The sequence below is a fragment of the Galeopterus variegatus genome, unplaced genomic scaffold (genome assembly GCF_000696425.1).
Source record: "Galeopterus variegatus unplaced genomic scaffold, G_variegatus-3.0.2 Scaffold612, whole genome shotgun sequence".
Taxonomy (NCBI): Eukaryota; Metazoa; Chordata; class Mammalia; order Dermoptera; family Cynocephalidae; genus Galeopterus; species Galeopterus variegatus.
The window spans coordinates 109,292-128,918 of record NW_007726723.1 but is presented as its reverse complement, the minus strand read 5'-3'; the positions used below and the strand labels follow the sequence as shown (position 1 = coordinate 128,918).

General features: G+C 38.1%; 1 protein-coding gene across 1 annotated transcript in view; it reads right to left on the bottom strand.

Moving 5' to 3' along the window:
* Positions 1 to 3,994, bottom strand: part of MICU3 (mitochondrial calcium uptake family, member 3) — a 104,124-nt gene extending 100,130 nt beyond the window's left edge. The window contains exon 1 of the mRNA XM_008570540.1: positions 3,594 to 3,994. Coding sequence (XP_008568762.1) covers positions 3,594 to 3,965 — 372 coding nt within the window. The 5' untranslated portion in view covers positions 3,966 to 3,994. The remainder of the gene's footprint in view (positions 1 to 3,593) is intronic.
* Between the last annotated feature and the right edge of the window lie 15,633 nt (positions 3,995 to 19,627).

Below are 19,627 nucleotides of genomic sequence, written 5' to 3'. Positions count from 1 at the left end.
CGGGGGCAACACTGAGGGTTGCGATCCGTTGCCGGACACGGAAAAAGACAAAAGACAAAAAAAAAAAATTGAAGAGACGGAGGAGTGACAATTGACTCAGGGGAGAAAACGAACTGGAAGTAAGCTATTTGCTGTATAGAATTCCAGAAATGACAAGGCCCTGGGAATGTTCACGAGGAGCTATGGAGGCAGAGTAAGTGATGGGGCTGAAAACAGAGGATTAGATAGAAAACAGTATGTAAGTATATCAGGAGATACTCCCCCAACACATATGCTTTTATGCATATGTGCACACGTGGTTGCACCCAGAAGATTACTGCCCCTCCCACCTCTCCTAGTCTTTGAAGAAGTTCAATGGCACCAGAGAAAAAGAGCTATAAAATATCGACATTTGAATGCTGCTCTAATGAAAAGCCTGTATCATCAAATGAAAAGTCATGTTCGTGTACAAAGACCTTCTGAGTGATTCTCAAATAATAGACAGGCAACAACCACAGATAAGTGTGGAAAATCTCCTAACTGAAAGTGAGAGCTTAGAAAATCAAAAAGGAAGGGCCGGCCCGGTGGCGCACTGGATAAGTGCGCTGCTTGGGAAGCGTGGCGGCGCTCCCGCCCGAGGGTTCGGATCCCACATACGGACCGGTTCCCGCTCACTGGCTGAGCGAGGCGCGGGAGCGACCCCGAGGGTTGCGATCCCGTTGCCGGTCCCCAGTCCGGTGCGGGGGCAACACTGAGGGTTGCGATCCGTTGCCGGACACGGAAAAAGACAAAAGACAAAAAAAAAAAAAATAAATAAAAATAAAAATAAAAAAAAAAGAAAAAAAAAAAAAAGAAAATCAAAAAGGAAGAAACAAAGCAATGCACGGAGCAGAAGTCACAACTAAACAATAATTTATGTCCTTATAGTAAAAAGAGAAAATATAGAAGCTATTAAACAAAATAGAATGCTTTAACACATGAACATCAGAGAACACAAAATAGTTCTTTGAATTAAAAAACTAGGATGGCTGAAATAAAAATCAGTAGGAAGGCTAGAAGATAAAATCAAGGATTTCTTCCATAAAAACAAAAGATTTAAAAAACTGGAATATAAGAAAGACTAGAATTAAATTAGGATTTGTCAGGAGGTTTAAGTTCAAAGGTAATAGCGGTTCCAGAAGAAGAGAACAGGAAAAATGAAGAGGAAATTGTCAAAGCAATAATACAAGAAAATCACAGAACCTTTAGACATGAATTTCCATATTGAAAGGGCCCTTTAGCACCTAGCACGATCAATGAAAAAATGCCCACAGCAAAACTTGTTACTGTGAAAATTCCACACAAGGGATAAAGAGAAGATCATGAAAGTTTTCAGACAGGGAAAAAAAGAGGTACAAAAGGCATGACGGTCAGAATGTAAGACTAGAGACTTGGGAAGGTTAAGACACAGGACCTTAGTATCACTTGACTTCTAAAACAATGCACAGGAATTTTCATAAATACTAAGCAATAATAAGTAAGTAAATAAATGAATAAAGTAAAAAAATAAATTTATTGAATGCTCACTACCCAGAAGTACCATTCTATTTTAAATATAACTCATTTTACTCTCATAAAACCCAGTGAAACTATTGACCTCATTTAGAGATGAGGAAACAGGCATTGAGAGGCTAAGTAATTTGTCCAACATAACACAACTAGTAAGTGGTGGAGCCAGATTCTAACTTTGAGTGTGGTCTTTTAAAAACTGCATGATACTGTCTCTCAACTTTAAAAGTAAAATTAGTTTTAAAAAAGGAGAAAACACCATTTGAATATTCTCTACCTTATTAACCTGTTCTCAGATCAACTACGGTTAATTAAAAGTTACAACTTGGTCAATTAGGACACGAGATTAATGCCATTCTACTTCCTAAGCCACAAAGTGTACAAGTGCATGTGCACACGCAGTGTGTGTGTGGGGGGGGGGGGTGCGGGGCGGGGGTAAAGATTGAGAGTATTTGCTAGTATTTTATGGATTCCTTGTATAAAAGTACTTTAGTTGTGTGCTTGTGATTTGCTGCTAGAAGATTCAAAAGGAGATTCCCTAACCTAAATGCTTCAACAACCTCTACGAAAGAACTGAAGCACTTACATGGGATCACTACTATGTTTTTAGGCACAGAATAAAGGTTATATAAAGTTAACAAAAGCATAGCTGCCTCTTTTCTAAGCTATTTTCATCTAAACCTTTCACACTCTTCTAGTCTTGCAAAGAAAATTTCACTAAACAATGAATGTTCCTAGTCATTTACAGGACTATTCATTAAATATAATTCTGTGAAGAAAAACACCATGACCTTACTCACTCTTACCTTACACTCATCTTTTTATACACTCATCATTGCTTTACATTCTTTATTTTTATTATCAACTACGTAATGAGACGAACATTTTCATGTGATGTTCCTCTGTAGGAGTTAGATTCATTCACAGTTTTCTACCTTTGCTGTCCCATGCATCTTCTGATTTACTGTACCTACTTAAGGGATTCTGGCTTTACTTGGGGGCAGGGTGGAGAAACATACTTTTTTAGAATATACATTTTTTCTTTTCCAATCTGGTAACATCTTCATTCCTTCTGACCTATGATAAGGAGGCTACACAGGTTTAGCATTTCCTCTCCTGAGGCTAATAAATTAGTGTACGGAAATACACTAATTGATATGGGTTGAATGTCGTCGCCTCCAAAGCTCATGTGGGGATTTGATTCCCAGTGTGGCAGTGTTGAAATGTGGGGCCTTTCAGCGGTTATTGGATCCTGAGGACTATGCTCTCATGAATGGATTAATCCATTCTTGGACTAATAGGTTAATGGTTTTATGCGTTATCCTGGGTGTGGACTGGTGATTTTATAAGAAGAGCAAGTGAGCACATTAACCACTATATTTCTCCTCCTCGCCATCTGATGTGCTGCATCACCACGGGACCCTGTATAGTCTCCACCAAAAAGACCCTCACCAGATACACCCCGTGGACCTTGGACATCCCAGCCTCCAAAACTCTAAGAAATACATTTCATTTCTTTATAAATTACCCAGTTTCAGGTACTCTGTTACAAGCAACAGCAACCTGACTAATACATAATATAGCGACTTTTGAGACCTCAGACCACTGCTTCAAAACTCATCCTACTGAACTGGACCTCCAGTCTGGGGGTTCAGGCTCACACACGCAGCCCTCCACCTTCTGCCTGTCATGTCCTTCATTTCTGAGTCATTCTGGGGTTATGTGTGGGGGGCTGGTTGATAGACGGTAGCTGTAGCAACCTTTAAGGTCCTGATGCATCAATGACAGCATCACCTACGTCTTCCCAACACCTGGATGAATGAACCCAGGCTGCCTGACCTAAAAGGTCTCAGTTTGGCTTACAGGAGGTTCCCCATCGCGGCCACAGAGCTCACGTTGTTTCCGCAACCTCCAACGTCCGGTGTCACGGTGGCCCGCAGTCTCAGGCGCACCCTATACGGCCGTCACACCTTCCCTCCCCACGCGCAGGTGAGACACCTGGCAGCCCAGGCCTCCGGGGTCACCTGCTGGCCGGCCCGGGCGCGCGCACGCGCTCACGCACATACCGTCTCCTTGGCAGCCGCGACCGGGATGGGGAGCAGCCCCCGGCCGCGGGACGGGTCCTCGGGCTCTGCGGCCTCGCTGCCGGGCGCCCGTGCGGAGTCGGCCCTGGGGTCCCCATAGAGCTGGTAGCACACGAGGCCGACGAGACCCCCGCCGGCCGCCGCCGCGATGCTCAGCTCTCCCCAGCGCCGCCGCCGCCTCCACGCCGCCTCAGCCACGGCCCCCTCCTCATCCTCCCGGCAGGAGAAGGGCCGGCCCGGAGGGCCTAGGGTGGTCCCAGCAGGCCGCCCCCAGGGCCCAAGAAAGGGCTGGTGAGGGGGCAGCGGAGGCTGCAGCCGAAGCGGCGGCCACAGGAGCCTCCGCAGCGCAGCCATAGCGGGAGCTGCCCGCTGGGGAGCTGGGAGAGGGCGGGGGGCGGCGAAACCTCGCGAGAAGTCGGTGCGGCGAGCTTCGCTGCTGTTCCAGAGCGACCCCTGCGATCGCGCGGCCCCGGGACCCTGAGGGCGGGCTGCAGCGAGGGACTCGGGGGGCTCGGCCGTGGGAGGGCGTGGAAGAAGCGGCGGGTCCCAGCTGCTCCTGGCCCCGTGGCCCCCCAGCCCGACCGCGCAGTCATAAATAACCGTGTGGGCTCCCGGCGACACCTGGCTGCGCGAGAACGCGACACCGCAGGGCACAGCCCGGTCAGCGGAGCCTCGAGGGGCCCTCGGGGTGTGCGGAGTGTCCCCGCGCTCCTGCGCTCGGTGGGCCCCTCGCCTCTGCTCTGCGGGGGTGGGTCTCGGAGCGTTGTCACCTCCCCTAACGGAGCCCTGCTCTTCTGACACAAGGTCGTGGATAACTTGCAGTTGTGTCTTCACATGCACAACGAAAATGAGGCATGGAAATTTGGTTCAAATTATAAAGGTTACGAATTAAGTCAAAGAATGTTTTGACTAAGATTAGTAGATTCTGGCAATGTTTATGCTTTCAGAGGCAACCAGAATGAGTTTTTCTGGCCCAGATTGTGCTATGTCTGTTCTTCATTAGCCTCTTGCCTGTAGTTAGCCTGTCAGATACACCACGTTCCATTTGGTATAATACAGGTTAATGGAATTTTGCTTTCTCACAGCTGCTGAAAGTGGTAAAAAGAAAAATCTATAACATATGAGCACAACGTGTCTATTTTAGGATGCCATCTCTGTGTTTGTTTGTTTTTTCACTTTCACCCTGTTGGTTTTATGTCATCAGTGCCGTAAGGAAGGTTCAGTGGTAGCTCCTTGCTTTATCACCAAGTTTCCTTCAATTTCTGCCTCCTCTGAATTCTGGAAAATTTTAGTTTTCCCAAAGCATTTATTTTGACATTGTTTACTTTGAACTGAATACAATTTCCTGATTTTCTCATACATTTCCAACATGGCCCAATGCCAGACTTCTTGGACAGACTGATGAATTTTTATTAGTTGCATGTAAAAAACTGAGTAGCTCTAAAGAGAATTAGGAAGGTAATACAATAACATCATATTACAGATGAGGAAAATGACAGAGAAATTCTCCATCTAAGATGACCTTAAGTACACACACACGCACACGTATATAGATACCTACATCTATATTTCTAATTTAATTCTACCTAATTTCTCTCTAGTTTTAGTAAATTCGATGCAGCTCTTGCAAGTAATTTGTCTAAGAGAGGTGCTGGGTGTAGGTTTGTAGAGTACCCAGAGAGCTATGGATAAAATGTCTCTCTATGAATAAATTTATTCTAATTATAACTTTGCACAGTATCTTCCCTCTAAAAGCCAAATTTCCTTAATAATAGTTTTCTCCCCATGCTTGAGACTTTGTAACTATAGCTACAAAAAAATAACTAAATTCGTTTGTACGTGGATGTTTAATTCTCAGAGAAAAAATTATAAGAAAACATAATGTTAGAAATTTAGAACCATTTTTGAAGTTTTAGATAATATTGTTGGATCAATATAGAGTCAGTCCAATTTATGTCAATTCTATTGAGCATTGATAATATCCAAAAAAGCCCCTCCTCCACCGTGAGATCCCACACCTTCTAAGAAATATTCACTTATGTTCACTACAGTCTAAGTAAAAACAAATGTTCTGAAACATTAAGAAAATTTTGAAACAGCAGGGAGTAAGACAAAAAGGGTTTTCCAGGAAAGTATATATCTGTGTATAGGCATCAAATTAGAACTCAAGAAATCGGGAGTGTAGTCTTGGTTTTGCTACACCTTAATTACATGCTTTTGAGGCCACAATGGGGTTGAATAGGTGATCGTCTTCTGAACCCATGGTTCTAATTAAGCAGAATGCTCCATGCATATCAGCAAGCCAAGTATAGATACTTCATGGCACTTTCATTTGTCATTTGTCTTCTCAAAATCTACAATTGGCCTATGATTGCTTTATTCTTTCAACTTAAAATTCCATCTCCTGAACTAATTATTTTAAGCTTTTACTGTTTTTTAAATTGCAAATAAATTAGTGACTTTTAAATTTTGAAAATGTAAAATTTAAGTGTAATAGGCAGAAATGTCTTGTTCAACACAACTTCTATTAAAATATGCTGCTTGCCTTATTTTGCTCACTCTGAGCTCTAGAATCTTGACTAGTTAAAAGAGGAGCAGTTACATCTGAGACCCTACATCAGGGCACATGAATCCCCCACTCCCATGTCCATTCAATTCCGACAGAAGGAGTCAACCAGCCAAAAGGCAAGCCTGCAGCAATCTCCTTCTCTCTTGGGAAAGTTGTTATAAACATTGCCCCCACCTTCGGTGCTGTCTTCCTTAGGGGATAATTGGCAAAATCAAAGGAGTAAGTGGTAGGGAAGGTGTGTTCTGTGGGGTCACAACCCTTTCTTGGTCTTTTGTCTTCAGAGTGCTAACCATCAGGAGTCTGGAGCTCAATTCCGTAGGAAACCGAGTTACCCATGGCACCAAGTGTCTGTTTTCTATTTTGACTAGCTCCCACTCCCAAAGGTGATGATTTGCACCCCACTCTTTTCCTTTAGCCAAAGCTAAGCTGTGTCTAAGCAGCATGAAGCCAGAGCATGCATCTAGCCCAGCTCCTGGCACATAGTAGGACCTCAGTAATGTTTATTAAATAAAGGGAATTTATTATTCTTGTGGAGGGGGGTGGAGGCCAAGATAGGAAGGCAAATCAGGAGACAAGGAAATACAGTGGCTTGTCAGACACTAGTGAAGCTGATACATGCAGCACACTTGGAAAATCAGTCAACACAAATGGGAGAGCAAAAGGGGAAGGCAAGGGGATGGCAAGGAGGGATCGGAGACAGAATGTGATCATGGAGAAGGTTGGTTCAGGAACCCATTGTGTGCTTTTGAGATTCTATTACGGAGGCTATCCTCTTACATATTATTTGCAGGGTCCTGTTGGACTAGAACTTAAAGCCTGTTGTGGCTTCCACCAGAAGCTCTGTTCTTTTGGTCCTCAGAGGAATTCCAGCATGATCTGTGGCCAAAGTTCAGTGGCTTGACTGTCCACATCTCCTTTTTTTTTTTTTTTTTTTTTGGGGGCGGCCAAAAGGGGGAGAAAACCCCTCCCCCTCGTGATCCCTTTTTTTTTTTTTTTTTTTTGGGGGCGGCCAAAAGGGGGAGAAAACCCCTCCCCCTCGTGATCCCTTTTTTTTTTTTTTTTTTTTGGGGGCGGCCAAAAGGGGGAGAAAACCCCTCCCCCTCGTGATCCCTTTTTTTTTTTTTTTTTTTTGTGGCTGGCCGATACAGGGATCAGAACCCTTGACCTTGACATGTCCCTTTTTGGTCTTTCATATATCACTGGTGACAGCAACCGAGCTGTCAGTTATACATATTTAACCAGTAACACTCTCACTTTTACTATTACATCTATCCAGTTTATTTTATATAATTTTCAGGGTCTTTGCTGACAGTCTCACTGTTCAATTGCTATTGTTTAGGTCCCCCAAACCTTTGTGTCTTTGTCGTCTATTTGGTGACAGGGACTTATTATCCTATGTATTTGGGAAACAAGGAATAGCAGCTCAGACTCGCTACCAGCAAAGCCTCATGACTGAAAACAAGTGAGCTCTTTCTCAATTGCTATATCCTGTTTTCATGTTTGATAGTTATTAAAGCTTCTATACCCGTTGAAGGATGTCTTCTGATGAATAATGCCTTAGAGTAACAAAATGATCCTCCATTGCACAAGCATGACACTAAAGTAGCAAAATAAATAATATGATCTTTCTAAAACTGTTGGCAGTATCTCCTAGATTTGAACATATGCATATCCTATGGCCCATCAGTTTCACTCCTGGATGAAATACTCAACAGAAACTAGTATTTATATCCACCAAAAGACATAACTTGTATAGAGGAATATTCATAGCAGCATGATTAGTAACTGACAAAAAACTAGAAACTATTCATATGTACATGAACAGTGGCCTAGACTTTTTAAAAATGTGGTATATTCACACAATTGAATGCTATAAAGCAATGAAAATTACTGAATTGTAACTACATGTAATCATAGGGATGAAATCATAGCATAAAGTTGAGGTCAAAGAAGACAGACACAAAAGAACCAACTGTATTATTCTATTTATAGAGTTCAAAAATGACAACTATATATATGTATACATATATACACACAAAATATGTATACTTAACATGTTAGAAATCAGGATAGTGGTTACCCTGGGTAGACAGTAGTGACTGGAAAGGGGTAAAGGAGACTTCTGGAGTTCTGTGCATGTTCTGTGTCTTCATCTGGGTGCCAATTACACAATGTACTCACTCTGAAAATTCGTAGAGCTGTCTACTTAATGATTTGCATACCCTTTTTGTATCTTACACTTCAATAACAAGTTTGTATAAAATAAATAAATAAATAAATCTTTCTAATGCTCATACTAATGTGTTATGTATTAGAGGGCTTTGCTCAGTTATGAACTATACAACTTAGAAGGAAGGTATATAAAAGTAATAAAATTCATTGAAGAGTTGGAAACTAAAGGGAAAGTTTGATAATCTTGATATAGCCTAAAGAGATTTAACCAAGGAGTAACTTAAACATCTTTTAGTACCTGAATACTCCTAAGAACATATTTATTAGCTATTTTCCTTATTTACTAAGGAAAGACCAAAAGGAGCATGGTATTTTAAGGAAATGCCTAGCGTTTTATCTTTGACTTGTAGCACTTTCTCCTGTGAAATATCCATATGGACAGACCCAATAGGTATCTGGTTGTAAGGCCTAGTGCAACCAGTATATACCCTTGTCTCTGGCTCTAACCCCAGAATATCAGTTGTTGGATGGGAAATTGCTTTAAGGGCTGATAACCAAACAGAAGTACAACCTTCAGAACAGATGGAAAGCTCAGCATAAAGAGGGAACCATTAGAGACATCAAAAATAGCATAAGGTAAGCCCGTGTACATACATACAGAAGCTTATCAGGATGGCAAGCAGGTTTCATCTCTTGCCAACTCCATTTGATTGGTATTGGTTGCCTGGAACACTGTGGTAAGCAAAATTATCAAGCTAGGCCCAGAATTCACAGAAAAAGTGACTGAGTGTGTCTGCTAAGAGTGAGCTATGAGATTGGGATTGAGTTGACTTGTAGGACCACATGATTTCTTTAAAACTCTACAGTATGAGAAGATGGTGCAAATAACAGCAGAAAGAGAAAAACTGAAAAATTGTTTAAATGTTTTTGTAATATGCATGTGAACATTTTGTTATAAACATAAACATAATGTTTATATAATATTTACCCTGTAAAATTATAGAAGACTAAAGAATTTAGAACAATAGCTTAGTCTGCAAATGTTTTAACCTTAAATTTTGTGGGGTGGGTATAGGATGGGGAGTGTTTAGTGGAAACTGTTTGTCAAAAGAATGTTATATGAAGCTCCAAAATACAAAGTAGATAACAGCAGAGTGTCTCTAGTTGAGACGGGAAGGGGATCTGGACCCTTTCTACTTCAAGCCTCCTTTTCAACTCCCATAGTGGGGCCTGAAGTACCTCTGTAGAATCTTGGGGATTAAAAGCCACTAAAATATACACTCCTTTAATTTTTACTGATGAGGAAACTTAGTGGCTATTGGGTTAAAGAATTTCCTCTGGGTTACACAATCAGGACTTGAGCCTAGATATTCTGCCTTACATCTAGATTTTTCCTATATTGGAATCATCAAAAACTGAGAGAATTTAAAACAGTTTTTCAAAATCTAAGTCATATTAATTGGCAAGGAATAGAATAGTAATCACATTAGCTTAAACAAAATACATATTTTAAAGATAAAATCTTATGGAATCCGGAGAAAAGTGTTACTATGAGGTCTTAGAAGTTTGGTAACTAGGTCAGCTTTAGAGACCTAGGTAGGAAGAGTTCAAAGAGTTCAAAAACATACTGCTTGCTGTGAGCATGACTTGGCTACTAATTTTATCAGTCTGTGTTTCTTAGTTCAAATTCTAAAAAACTTTACCTTGGACTGGCCTATGGATGTTTTCTACTTTTGTTAGTTTTTCACTCTCAGGCCAATCAGCTGTGTCTGGGAAGAAAGGTGTGGAGTCATATGGAGATGAAATTTCTGAGAAAAAAGGGTGAACATCTTCCCTTAGGAGGCCCTTTGGGCAGGTACCAGTGGTGTTCTGGTAAAGGTTTAACAACCAGTTCTGGGGTGCAAGAGGTGAGGAGTCATGATTTCTAGCATTTGCAGATTTCCATGGTATAAATATGCTCTCCATGGGATTTCAAGCTACCAATACAACATTATTGATTACAGAGTTGGGAAGACATACACAGTAGCATATTATTATATAGAATTTCCACTATTCACATGCAAAGACAAATAGATAATAGTAAATTAATTGGGAATTAGTATTTATTACCTTTTATATTTATATTTACCTAATGTATGTAAATTATATGAATTTTTAATATAGTTTATCTAATTGTTAAGTTTATATAATTTAATTTTTAATAATATCTCTTTTTAACAACTGGCTTCAAAAATTCCTGAAAATTTAACAATCAGCTCTAGTGAGCTAGTGCAAGCTGATTCCAGCTCACCACTGGCAGATACTTAAAGATCACCATCTCCGTGAGAGAGTTTAGGAGCTCTTAAAGATCAGTGTTTGATACAAGAAGGGGACAGGATGAGTAGATATAAGACTAAACCAAAAAAGATCAGGATTAAGAATATGCCTTTAGTCACGAATGGCAGAATGGTTTTACCTATTCTTTCATCAAGAGGAGGGTAACAACCCTTCTCACCTTCCCAAGGTGGTTAAATAGTTTCAATCAACCTGTATATAGATATTACTATGGAATTATTTTTGCTCTTTCCAATTAATTATATTTGTTATTTCAAAGTCTTGAAATTTTAAAGAATCATCTTAAGTCTGTAGACACTGTATGGGTACAACTGACTACTCATACCAGGTAGAGACTATTCTTGAGCTGAGTCTGCAGGGTTCCAGTTAAAAAGCTGTGCATTTAACAGCTAATACCCAGTAAAGACAAGATTTCACTTGACATTGCTAGATAATTGAGTCTTGCTTTATGCTAATGTTAATGTTTACATTTGATCAAAACATATTATTTCAAATTTACAATACAATTATATAACACATCTAGCCAATACTTAAATTTATTATACTTAAAATTTATATTTTGTCCACACGAAGGAATTCATTCTTAAGCCAAAGTAATAATTGAATGATTTAGATCACTATGCAACATCTTTTTCTGTTAAAATAAATTAGTTTGCCTCAAACAATAGAGATTGATCTAAAAACAAAGTCTGAAAATATGGGTGTTCATAAATTTCTTGGCAACTGAAGCATATCAAAACTCTTGCACTTCAAAAATGATTGCAGTTTTCTCAGGATGGTCTCAAATCTTATGTTCAAGAACCTGCAAACCTCAGACCACCACATCAAGGGAAATGAAGTGAACCTGGTAAGACTTTATAGAAAACCACTAAATTAGCTACTCTAACATGCAGGTGCATGGGTCACCTTGAACAAATTATTCCAGAATAAGGAGGTCTGTTTCTCTATCCTTCCAGTGTTATCCAAGAAAACCATGTTTGATTAGGATTTAATTGTATGTAGTATTTGTTTCAGGGCATATCCTTTGATCAAAATCTATGTAATGGAGACCTATGCTCTATGATATCTAGAATTAATCATTAAACTTTTGGCTATGGCTAAATATAAATGTTACACTAACTTACTTACTAAACATCAATGTGCCTGTGAAAAGTTTGTCTCTAACATGAATTTTAAATACAGAGGAACACCAAACAATAACACAACCTATATACGAAACTCAAGGTCCTTATTCAAACCAGGTGCTCTCTCAAACTGAAAATGAACCAAACAAAGGAAAAGCTGAAAGTTGTGCTAATAGAACAATTCATCATTTTAAACATATAAATGTGGAAACATGAGAAATAAATTTCAGAATATAGTGTGAGTGCTCCTTTGTTCTTATTTCCAGTCTGTATGTTAAAATTAAATTTTCTTGTAATTTTTCTTTGATAATTATGAAGGACTGACATGACATCCAACTAAAAGAGGCCTCTAAGCTGTTAGAGCTGTGAAACTAGAGCTTTGGGAGAGAGGTCTTAAAGGTGGCAACTGACCGTGATGCAGCTTTGTGTTGAAAAATGTGGTATTAGCAGAAAAATATTGTACTTTGGAAGTTTACATATGCTATAAGTGGATTATCTTAGGAGTCAAAAATTATGTTATATAACATTTATATAATAATGAATGAGAACTTGCAGATACATCTACAGAAATATTACGTGTTATGTTTAAGTAAACTTTAGAAAATGGAAACACATGTATATATACATTTGTTTTGGTAAAATATCAATATTTGAGTCCCACAATTAGAACCTTTCTAATCTTTTTTAAAGCTCTGATTTTAAGGGAAGGAGAATTTAAGTAATTTGAAGAGATAGGCTTGTGAATTAGTCTATAAAGCAAAGCTGTTGAATTCCATTTTCCTATTAAATTTTATCTTGACATTAGGATAGAGAATCCCAAAACATTAGGTTGAATGGAACCGCAGAGATAATCTAGTCGACAAATTATATTTTAGAGAGGAGGAAACTAAACTGATCATGCTTTCCCAGAAGAAATTTCCTGATCTGGCTTCTGTCTGCTTCCCCTCCTTTCTCTGTCACTCCCTAACAACAGGACCTGGCTTAGATGTAACTTCTTCCAAAATGTCTTCCCCTCCCAAAGCTAGTTTAGTGCACCCTGCTACCCACTTTCAGTGAAACACTTCAACTTCCCCCATCAGAACACTACTGCTATAAGGTAATGTGCTCCTTTACTTTTTTATATCCACCATCTAGACTGTAAGCTTCAGGAGGGTAGAGATTATATTTTGCCTTTTAACAAACACAGATATTGCCTGTTATGTAGTAAGAATTAACATTTTTTTTTTTTGTCTTTTTGTCTTTTTTCCGTGTCCGGCAACGGATCGCAACCCTCAGTGTTGCCCCCATACCAGACCGGGGACCGGCAATGGGATCGCAACCCTCGGCGTCGCTCCTGCGCCTCGCTCAGCCAGTGAGCGGGAACCGGTCTGTATGTGGGATTCGAACCCTCGGGCGGGAGCGCCGCCACGCTTCCCAAGCGGCGCACTATCCAGTGCGCCACCGGGCCGGCCCTTAACATATTTTTTGAATAAATGACAAATATCTGTTTTTATAAACTAACTGAGAATCCATGCAAATTTGACATGAGTAGAAGTTCTTTCTTCAGCATAATAAAGATATGAATTGAATTATCTTTCAAAATTCAGAACCCAAGCCAATAATCTGCTAGATTAAAATAAGATTGTTCTGCAAAATAAATTTCTATTGTAATAACACATTAGAAATTCTTATATTTTATTGGTAACTTTGTGGAAATAATAGTGGGTCTGAGTTTCCCGCAGTCAATCATAAAAAAGCTGCTGTTTGAACCTTCTATCTCTTATTTTAAAAAATCCACATAGAGGTTATTTGCTGTTGTGATTATGTCTTTTTTGTTGTACGTTTTAGTAAATGCACTTTTATGGGTGATGCAATTCTCAAAGAACTTCCCTTTTTATTAGTTTTGTATGACAGCAAACTACTCTGGATCCAGTTCCTTGCCATTTCATTTACTTGACTCAGCTCTTGTCCTTGAACTCATTTCACAATTTCATTGCCAGCTAGAAACTTATAGCCTTGTTCGCAGGAATAGCTCGAGTCAAATATTTTCAGTGTCAACACTTTCGTGGTGTCCTGACAGCTGCACATTTTCTGCTGAGCCACATTTTATTTCTCATGAAGACTATTTGCATTTTCACAATTTTTCTGTGATACTTATATTCACTTATTATAATTGCGCTGTTTTTCTTTTTTCATTTTTGGAAGCAAGAGTTGCAAGAGGAATTTACCAACAATATGACTAGAAGCTGGAGAAGTGCAACTTGGCAGTTATTCCTTCCTATCAATGTGCCTCTTGGCCTTATCAAGGGTATGGCAGCAAATGTGGCCACATCGTCCTCTAGTGGCTGACCCCATGAGAGGCCAGCAGCCATTCTCCTGCTGTGGCAAAGACTGTCCTTTCTCTCGGTGCAGGGTTTTATGCCCAGAGATTATTATTTTTTAAGATAAAGGATATTTTTCTTAGTACGCATCTGTTTTCTAATGGTCAAATTAAATTTTATGTCTTTGAATATGCAATTCTATGACCTAACCATCCTTAGTTGGAGGAAACATAAAAATAAATTCAAGAAATCAAAGCAGATACTTCCAATTTCTGAAAATGTTTTAAAGTGTGTATTTATCAATCAATGGTTATATATCAGGTATGTAAAATATGTCATGCACTGTTGTAGATGCTTGATATACATTAATGAACAAAGTAGATGAACATCCCTGTCCACAGGAAACTTACATTCTAGTATGAGGACTACAGTAAGGAATATGTGTTTCTCTTTAGGATAACATTCAAACCAGACTTCTTATAAGTGTGACATATTGCAATAATCATGCTATTATGAACTGTTTTCTTAACATTCAGTAATGTAATTGATTTCCTCTTATCTTCTCTAATGTGCCTTCGGGGCAAGTAGTAGGTGACCGGCAACGTATCACTTATTCAGCTGGTACTAACCCCAATCATACCTCACCATCCAGATGCATTACTCCTCCCAAAGTGCTAATGTTTCTTACTCCAGAGTGGCCATTACAGAAAGCTATGTATGTTTTCCTAAATTGTGTGCCCAAATTTAAGGAATACCTTTCTAGTCTTTCTAGTCTTCTCCCAGTTCTCCTTCATATAGGGATAAAGGCATAACCCTACTCCTCCTGCTCTAATTTGGGTAAACATCTTCTGAGCATTTCTCGCCTGGGGCTAAGCTCCAGTTAAGGCATAAACAGGACTAGTTCTCTGAGGCCTCTAATTAGGGGGAAAAGAAATAGGTAAATAAGTCTTTAGTTACTCTGATCACTTTACTTTGCTAGGGAAATATAAAATTTCAAGGTAGTTTAATAAATGACTATTCCATTTTCTGACTTTTAAAGAGAATAACTTATTCATATTATTGATGTTATCATAGATTAAATGTTTATATTTCCATTGCTGTAATGGTGTTTTTTATTTCTAGCTAATTCTAAGGAGACACAATTTACAAATTCATTAATTGTTTAAACCTTCTGACTTCCTAAATTCTTTATTTGGAAGAATATTACCTAAAAAAATCAGAATTTCGATGGCAATTCTACGCCCATGGAAAATGTAATTAATTTAAATATTGATGATTTAATTTTTAAATTATTATAATAAAATAATTTTTATGTTTATGTGGCATTATCCTTTAGAAAGATGAAGCACATTTAGTTTTAAATACTGCTCTTTTACTTTGCAAATGGAAAAATTAAAAACAAAGAGGCATAGTGGCACCCGTGGATCCTTTCATAACAAAGAGGTAAAAAGGAATGAAAAAGATCCCAGCTATAATTACTTTTCCTTAGTGCATTATTCTATTGCTGATTCTGCGAGCAAGCAAAAACATAATGTGTGTGAGCAATGATGTAAATTTGAACTACTTTTTTTTTTTCAGGTATATTTCAGTTGCTCTAGAGAATCAACTTTTATTACTATTGGATATTTGCAGCATGATTTGGTGAGAACGGCATTAGAACTGGATGTGAAATATTTTAATTTAAAGTATGATTTTTCCATTAACTAGGTGGGATTAATCTGAAAGCCATATTCCTCATCTGTAAAATGGAGGTATTTGGTTAAGGTGATCTGGCAAGTTTCTTTCATGAAATAAAAAATATAAAATACTTTCACAGTATAATTTTGTTATATTCAAGATAATGACAGATCATATGAAACTCTAATGAATGATGTGTATTTAGCCAGATGCTATGAAATAGGCAACTTCCAGAGGAACTTGTTTATTTTAGAAGTATATTTAATTCTTTCAGACCCATGTCAAAATACTGTTAATTAAATTTTTCACTGGAGGGAGCTTAAAAATTGTTTCTTCTATGCTCCAAATAAAAAGCATTGTCAGTTTTGATGATGCTGTAAGTCCCACAAACCACCTTTATCTTCTTGCTTCTGATGCCTAAGCAGAACATGGAATTTTAGGTGGCCTAAAATCAGGGGAAATTTATAATGGTTACCTTCATTAAAATCATCATTTAGATGTTGTAGCACTGATAGATTTTCATATACATTTATTCATGTAATTCCTACAAAACTTCTGCAAGTTCGAAGTTCAATACTTTATTGTCCCAATTTTACAGGGGAACTTTATTTAGTTCACACTTTATTGTCCCAATTTTACAGGGGAAAAAATTGAGTTGCAGTGAAGTGATGTGATTTTCCTAAAGTCTCATAAATATTGAGTGTCAACATACTGCTTACTACTAGCAAGGTCTAAGTAAGGAAAGAAAAAAAAATACAAGGTATAAATCAAATTACGTGTTACTACTCTTGTTGTTCTTTGTGGTGGGTAAGGTGGGGAGTGGGGCTGGATTAGAGTAGCTGACGTGCCTGAAATAAGTAGCGAATAACCAAGATGCTCCATTTGTGCCAAATTTTTATTCTGCCTGAATTTGGACCCCCAACATATGTGACTTCATGGTCAATGAATATTTCTTTTTTCACGTGTGTTCAATAGCATCCACAGAAAATATCCAGCCTGTTCTGGTTGAAGTGTGGAATTTTGTGCAGACTGGGACTCTTCTATGCAAACAGTTCAAATTCAGGAACTCTGAGTTATCGCCATTATCTTACATAATAGCTGTTGAATTTAGATTTTTCTCTCCTCTATTAAAGTGCTTCTAAGAGGGAAGCTGTGACTTTTAAAAATTTACATCAAACTTATTTTGATATAATTTTATAACTTACAGAAAAGTTACAAGAATAATACAAAAAACTCTACATACCCTATACTCACATTCTTCAGTTGTTAACATTTCCTTTCGTCTGCTTTATTATCCATCTATTCTCTCCCTCTTTCTGTATACATGTGCATATATATATTTTTTTCCTGAACTATTTAAGAATAACTTTTCAGACATCATGCCTCTTTTATCCACAAAGTTTTATTTTGTATTTCCTAAGACTTTTCCTTATATAATCACAGTTCAATTGTCAAAATTAGGAAATTTAACAGAGATACAATACTATTATCTAATTCACCGTCCATGTTCAAATTTTGCCATTTGTTTCAATAATATCCCTTATAGTTTTATTTTTCTCTGGTCAGGCTCCATACAAGGATCATACATCACATTTAGTTTTTCATGTCTCTTTAGTTTCCTTTAATCTGGAACAGTTCCTCAACCTTTCTTTGTCCTTCTTGATTTTGATATTTTAGCAGAGCACAGGCCAATTGTTTTGTAGAATGTGCCTCAATTGGGGTTTATCTGTGTTTCCTCTTGATGGGATTTACGTTATAAATTTTTGACAGGAACAACACCTAAGTGACATTATATCCTTCCTAGGATATCAAGAGGCACATGGTGTTGGTTTGTTCAGTTATTGTTATTTACTTTTATTATGCAGTTAAAATAGTATTCACTAAATTAATCCACTATAAAGTCACTATTTTTTCTTTATATTCGAGACTCTTCTTTATCAGACTTTTACCCACTAGTTTTAGCATGCGTGGGTGATTTTTGTCTGGATCAGCAATAATCCTATGATGGATATAAAATGGTCATTTCATTTTCTAATTTCATCGTTTAAAACATATTTATTAGTGTATTAGTCTGTTTCTGTTGCTTATAACAAAATACATGGAAGTGGGTAATTTATAAGAAAACAAAATGTGTTGCTTACAATTTCCGTAGGCTAGGAAATCCAGAGTCCAGGGAACACATCTGGTGAGGGTCTTGGTGGTGGCGACAGTGACGGCAGGGTATCACATTGTGAAATGGCAGAGCAGAGAGAGCAGAGAGAGCAGAGAGACTAACCTCTTCATTCACTCTCCTGTTAAAGTCCTCCAAATCACACTCCTGACCACCGTTTTTAATCCATTTATTATGGCATGGTCCTACAATCTAATCACGTCTTCAAGACCCACCTTTCAATTACCATAATAGGATTTCCCACCCTCAACAGTTACAGTGGGGATTAAGCTTGTAATATATGGACTTTGGGGGACACAATTCAATCAACCCACAGCAGTTGGTATTCTACCATAAATAAAAGTTTTCCCTTTTCTTTTATTTATTTATTTGTTTGTTTGTTTAAATAGTTGCACTCAAAGATTCTTCTTTTATTCCACAAATAATCTTGTTCCTATCATTGTTTATTTTGATACCCAAATTGCTCCAGGTTTGGCTCATGTCTCTTTGACATGTCCTCATCATTTTTTGAGCACTTCCTTGCCTTCTGGCACAAAAAGATGCCCAGTCCTGGACCCAGCCAAATCTCCAAGGTTCCCTGGGTCATTTTTGTAGGAGAATGAATTGAGAAACCAAGATGAAGGCACTAGATGTGCTCATTGCCCTGGCTTATGTTTGCTTTTAGGCCCTTTCAGTGGACACACACACACACACACACACACACACACACACACACCCGCTCATGGGTTATGATAACTGCAATTCCAGTTCAACACTATAGGGTTCATTCTAGTCTTCCCTCTTTATATATGAACTTCCTTCTCTGACAATGAACACCCTAGCTCCCATTATCCCCAATGTATTTTCTCATTTGCTCAATCCTACAATACACTACTTTAACAGCTACCACTGCGAAAACATTTTTCTCACTGAAGTTCAATGTTTATGTTTTGATGGGAGGGGCCATTAGACCTTGATTATATAACCAAAGAATTGTATTTCAGAGTTACTTAGGTATTATTATTATTACTATTATTATTATTATTCCTTGTGTGGTTATTTTATTCACTTGCATGCTATTAGGTTCATTTGTTCCTGGTTTTATTCCATTTTCCTACTCTTTCTTGTTTTTTCTATTTATTTTTTGAAAAATGTAAAACAAAATTTCTCCAAAAGTCAAAACTCTATAAAAAGTTCCCAGAGAAGTGTCACTCCCCCATCCCTCTACCACCTTCATATTGATCCCTTATTACCAATTAACCAGGTAACCAAGATCATTCATTTTGGGTTTATCCAGGCTATGTTTATTTTTGGAAAAAATAAGCATATATGTGTACATGTAGAAGTTTCCTATTTTCCTTCTTTCGTACAGAAAAGATAACACAAGAAAGGTACTCTTTTGCACTTTGCTATTTTCACTTAACAATATATCCTGAAAACACTCCATATTAGTTTATAAAGATCTACCTTATACTTTTTTCTTTTCAGCTACGTAATGCTTCATTGTGTGAATGTACCATAATTTATTCAATCAGTTTCCTATGTATGGAAATTTATGTTGTTGTCAATATTTTATAATTACAAATAATGAATAATATTGTGCAAATGTACTTTTATTTTTATTGGGGGTATAAACCATGACTTTTAAATCAGCTGTTTTTCTTTTTTTCAAGTTAAACACATGTTTAGGC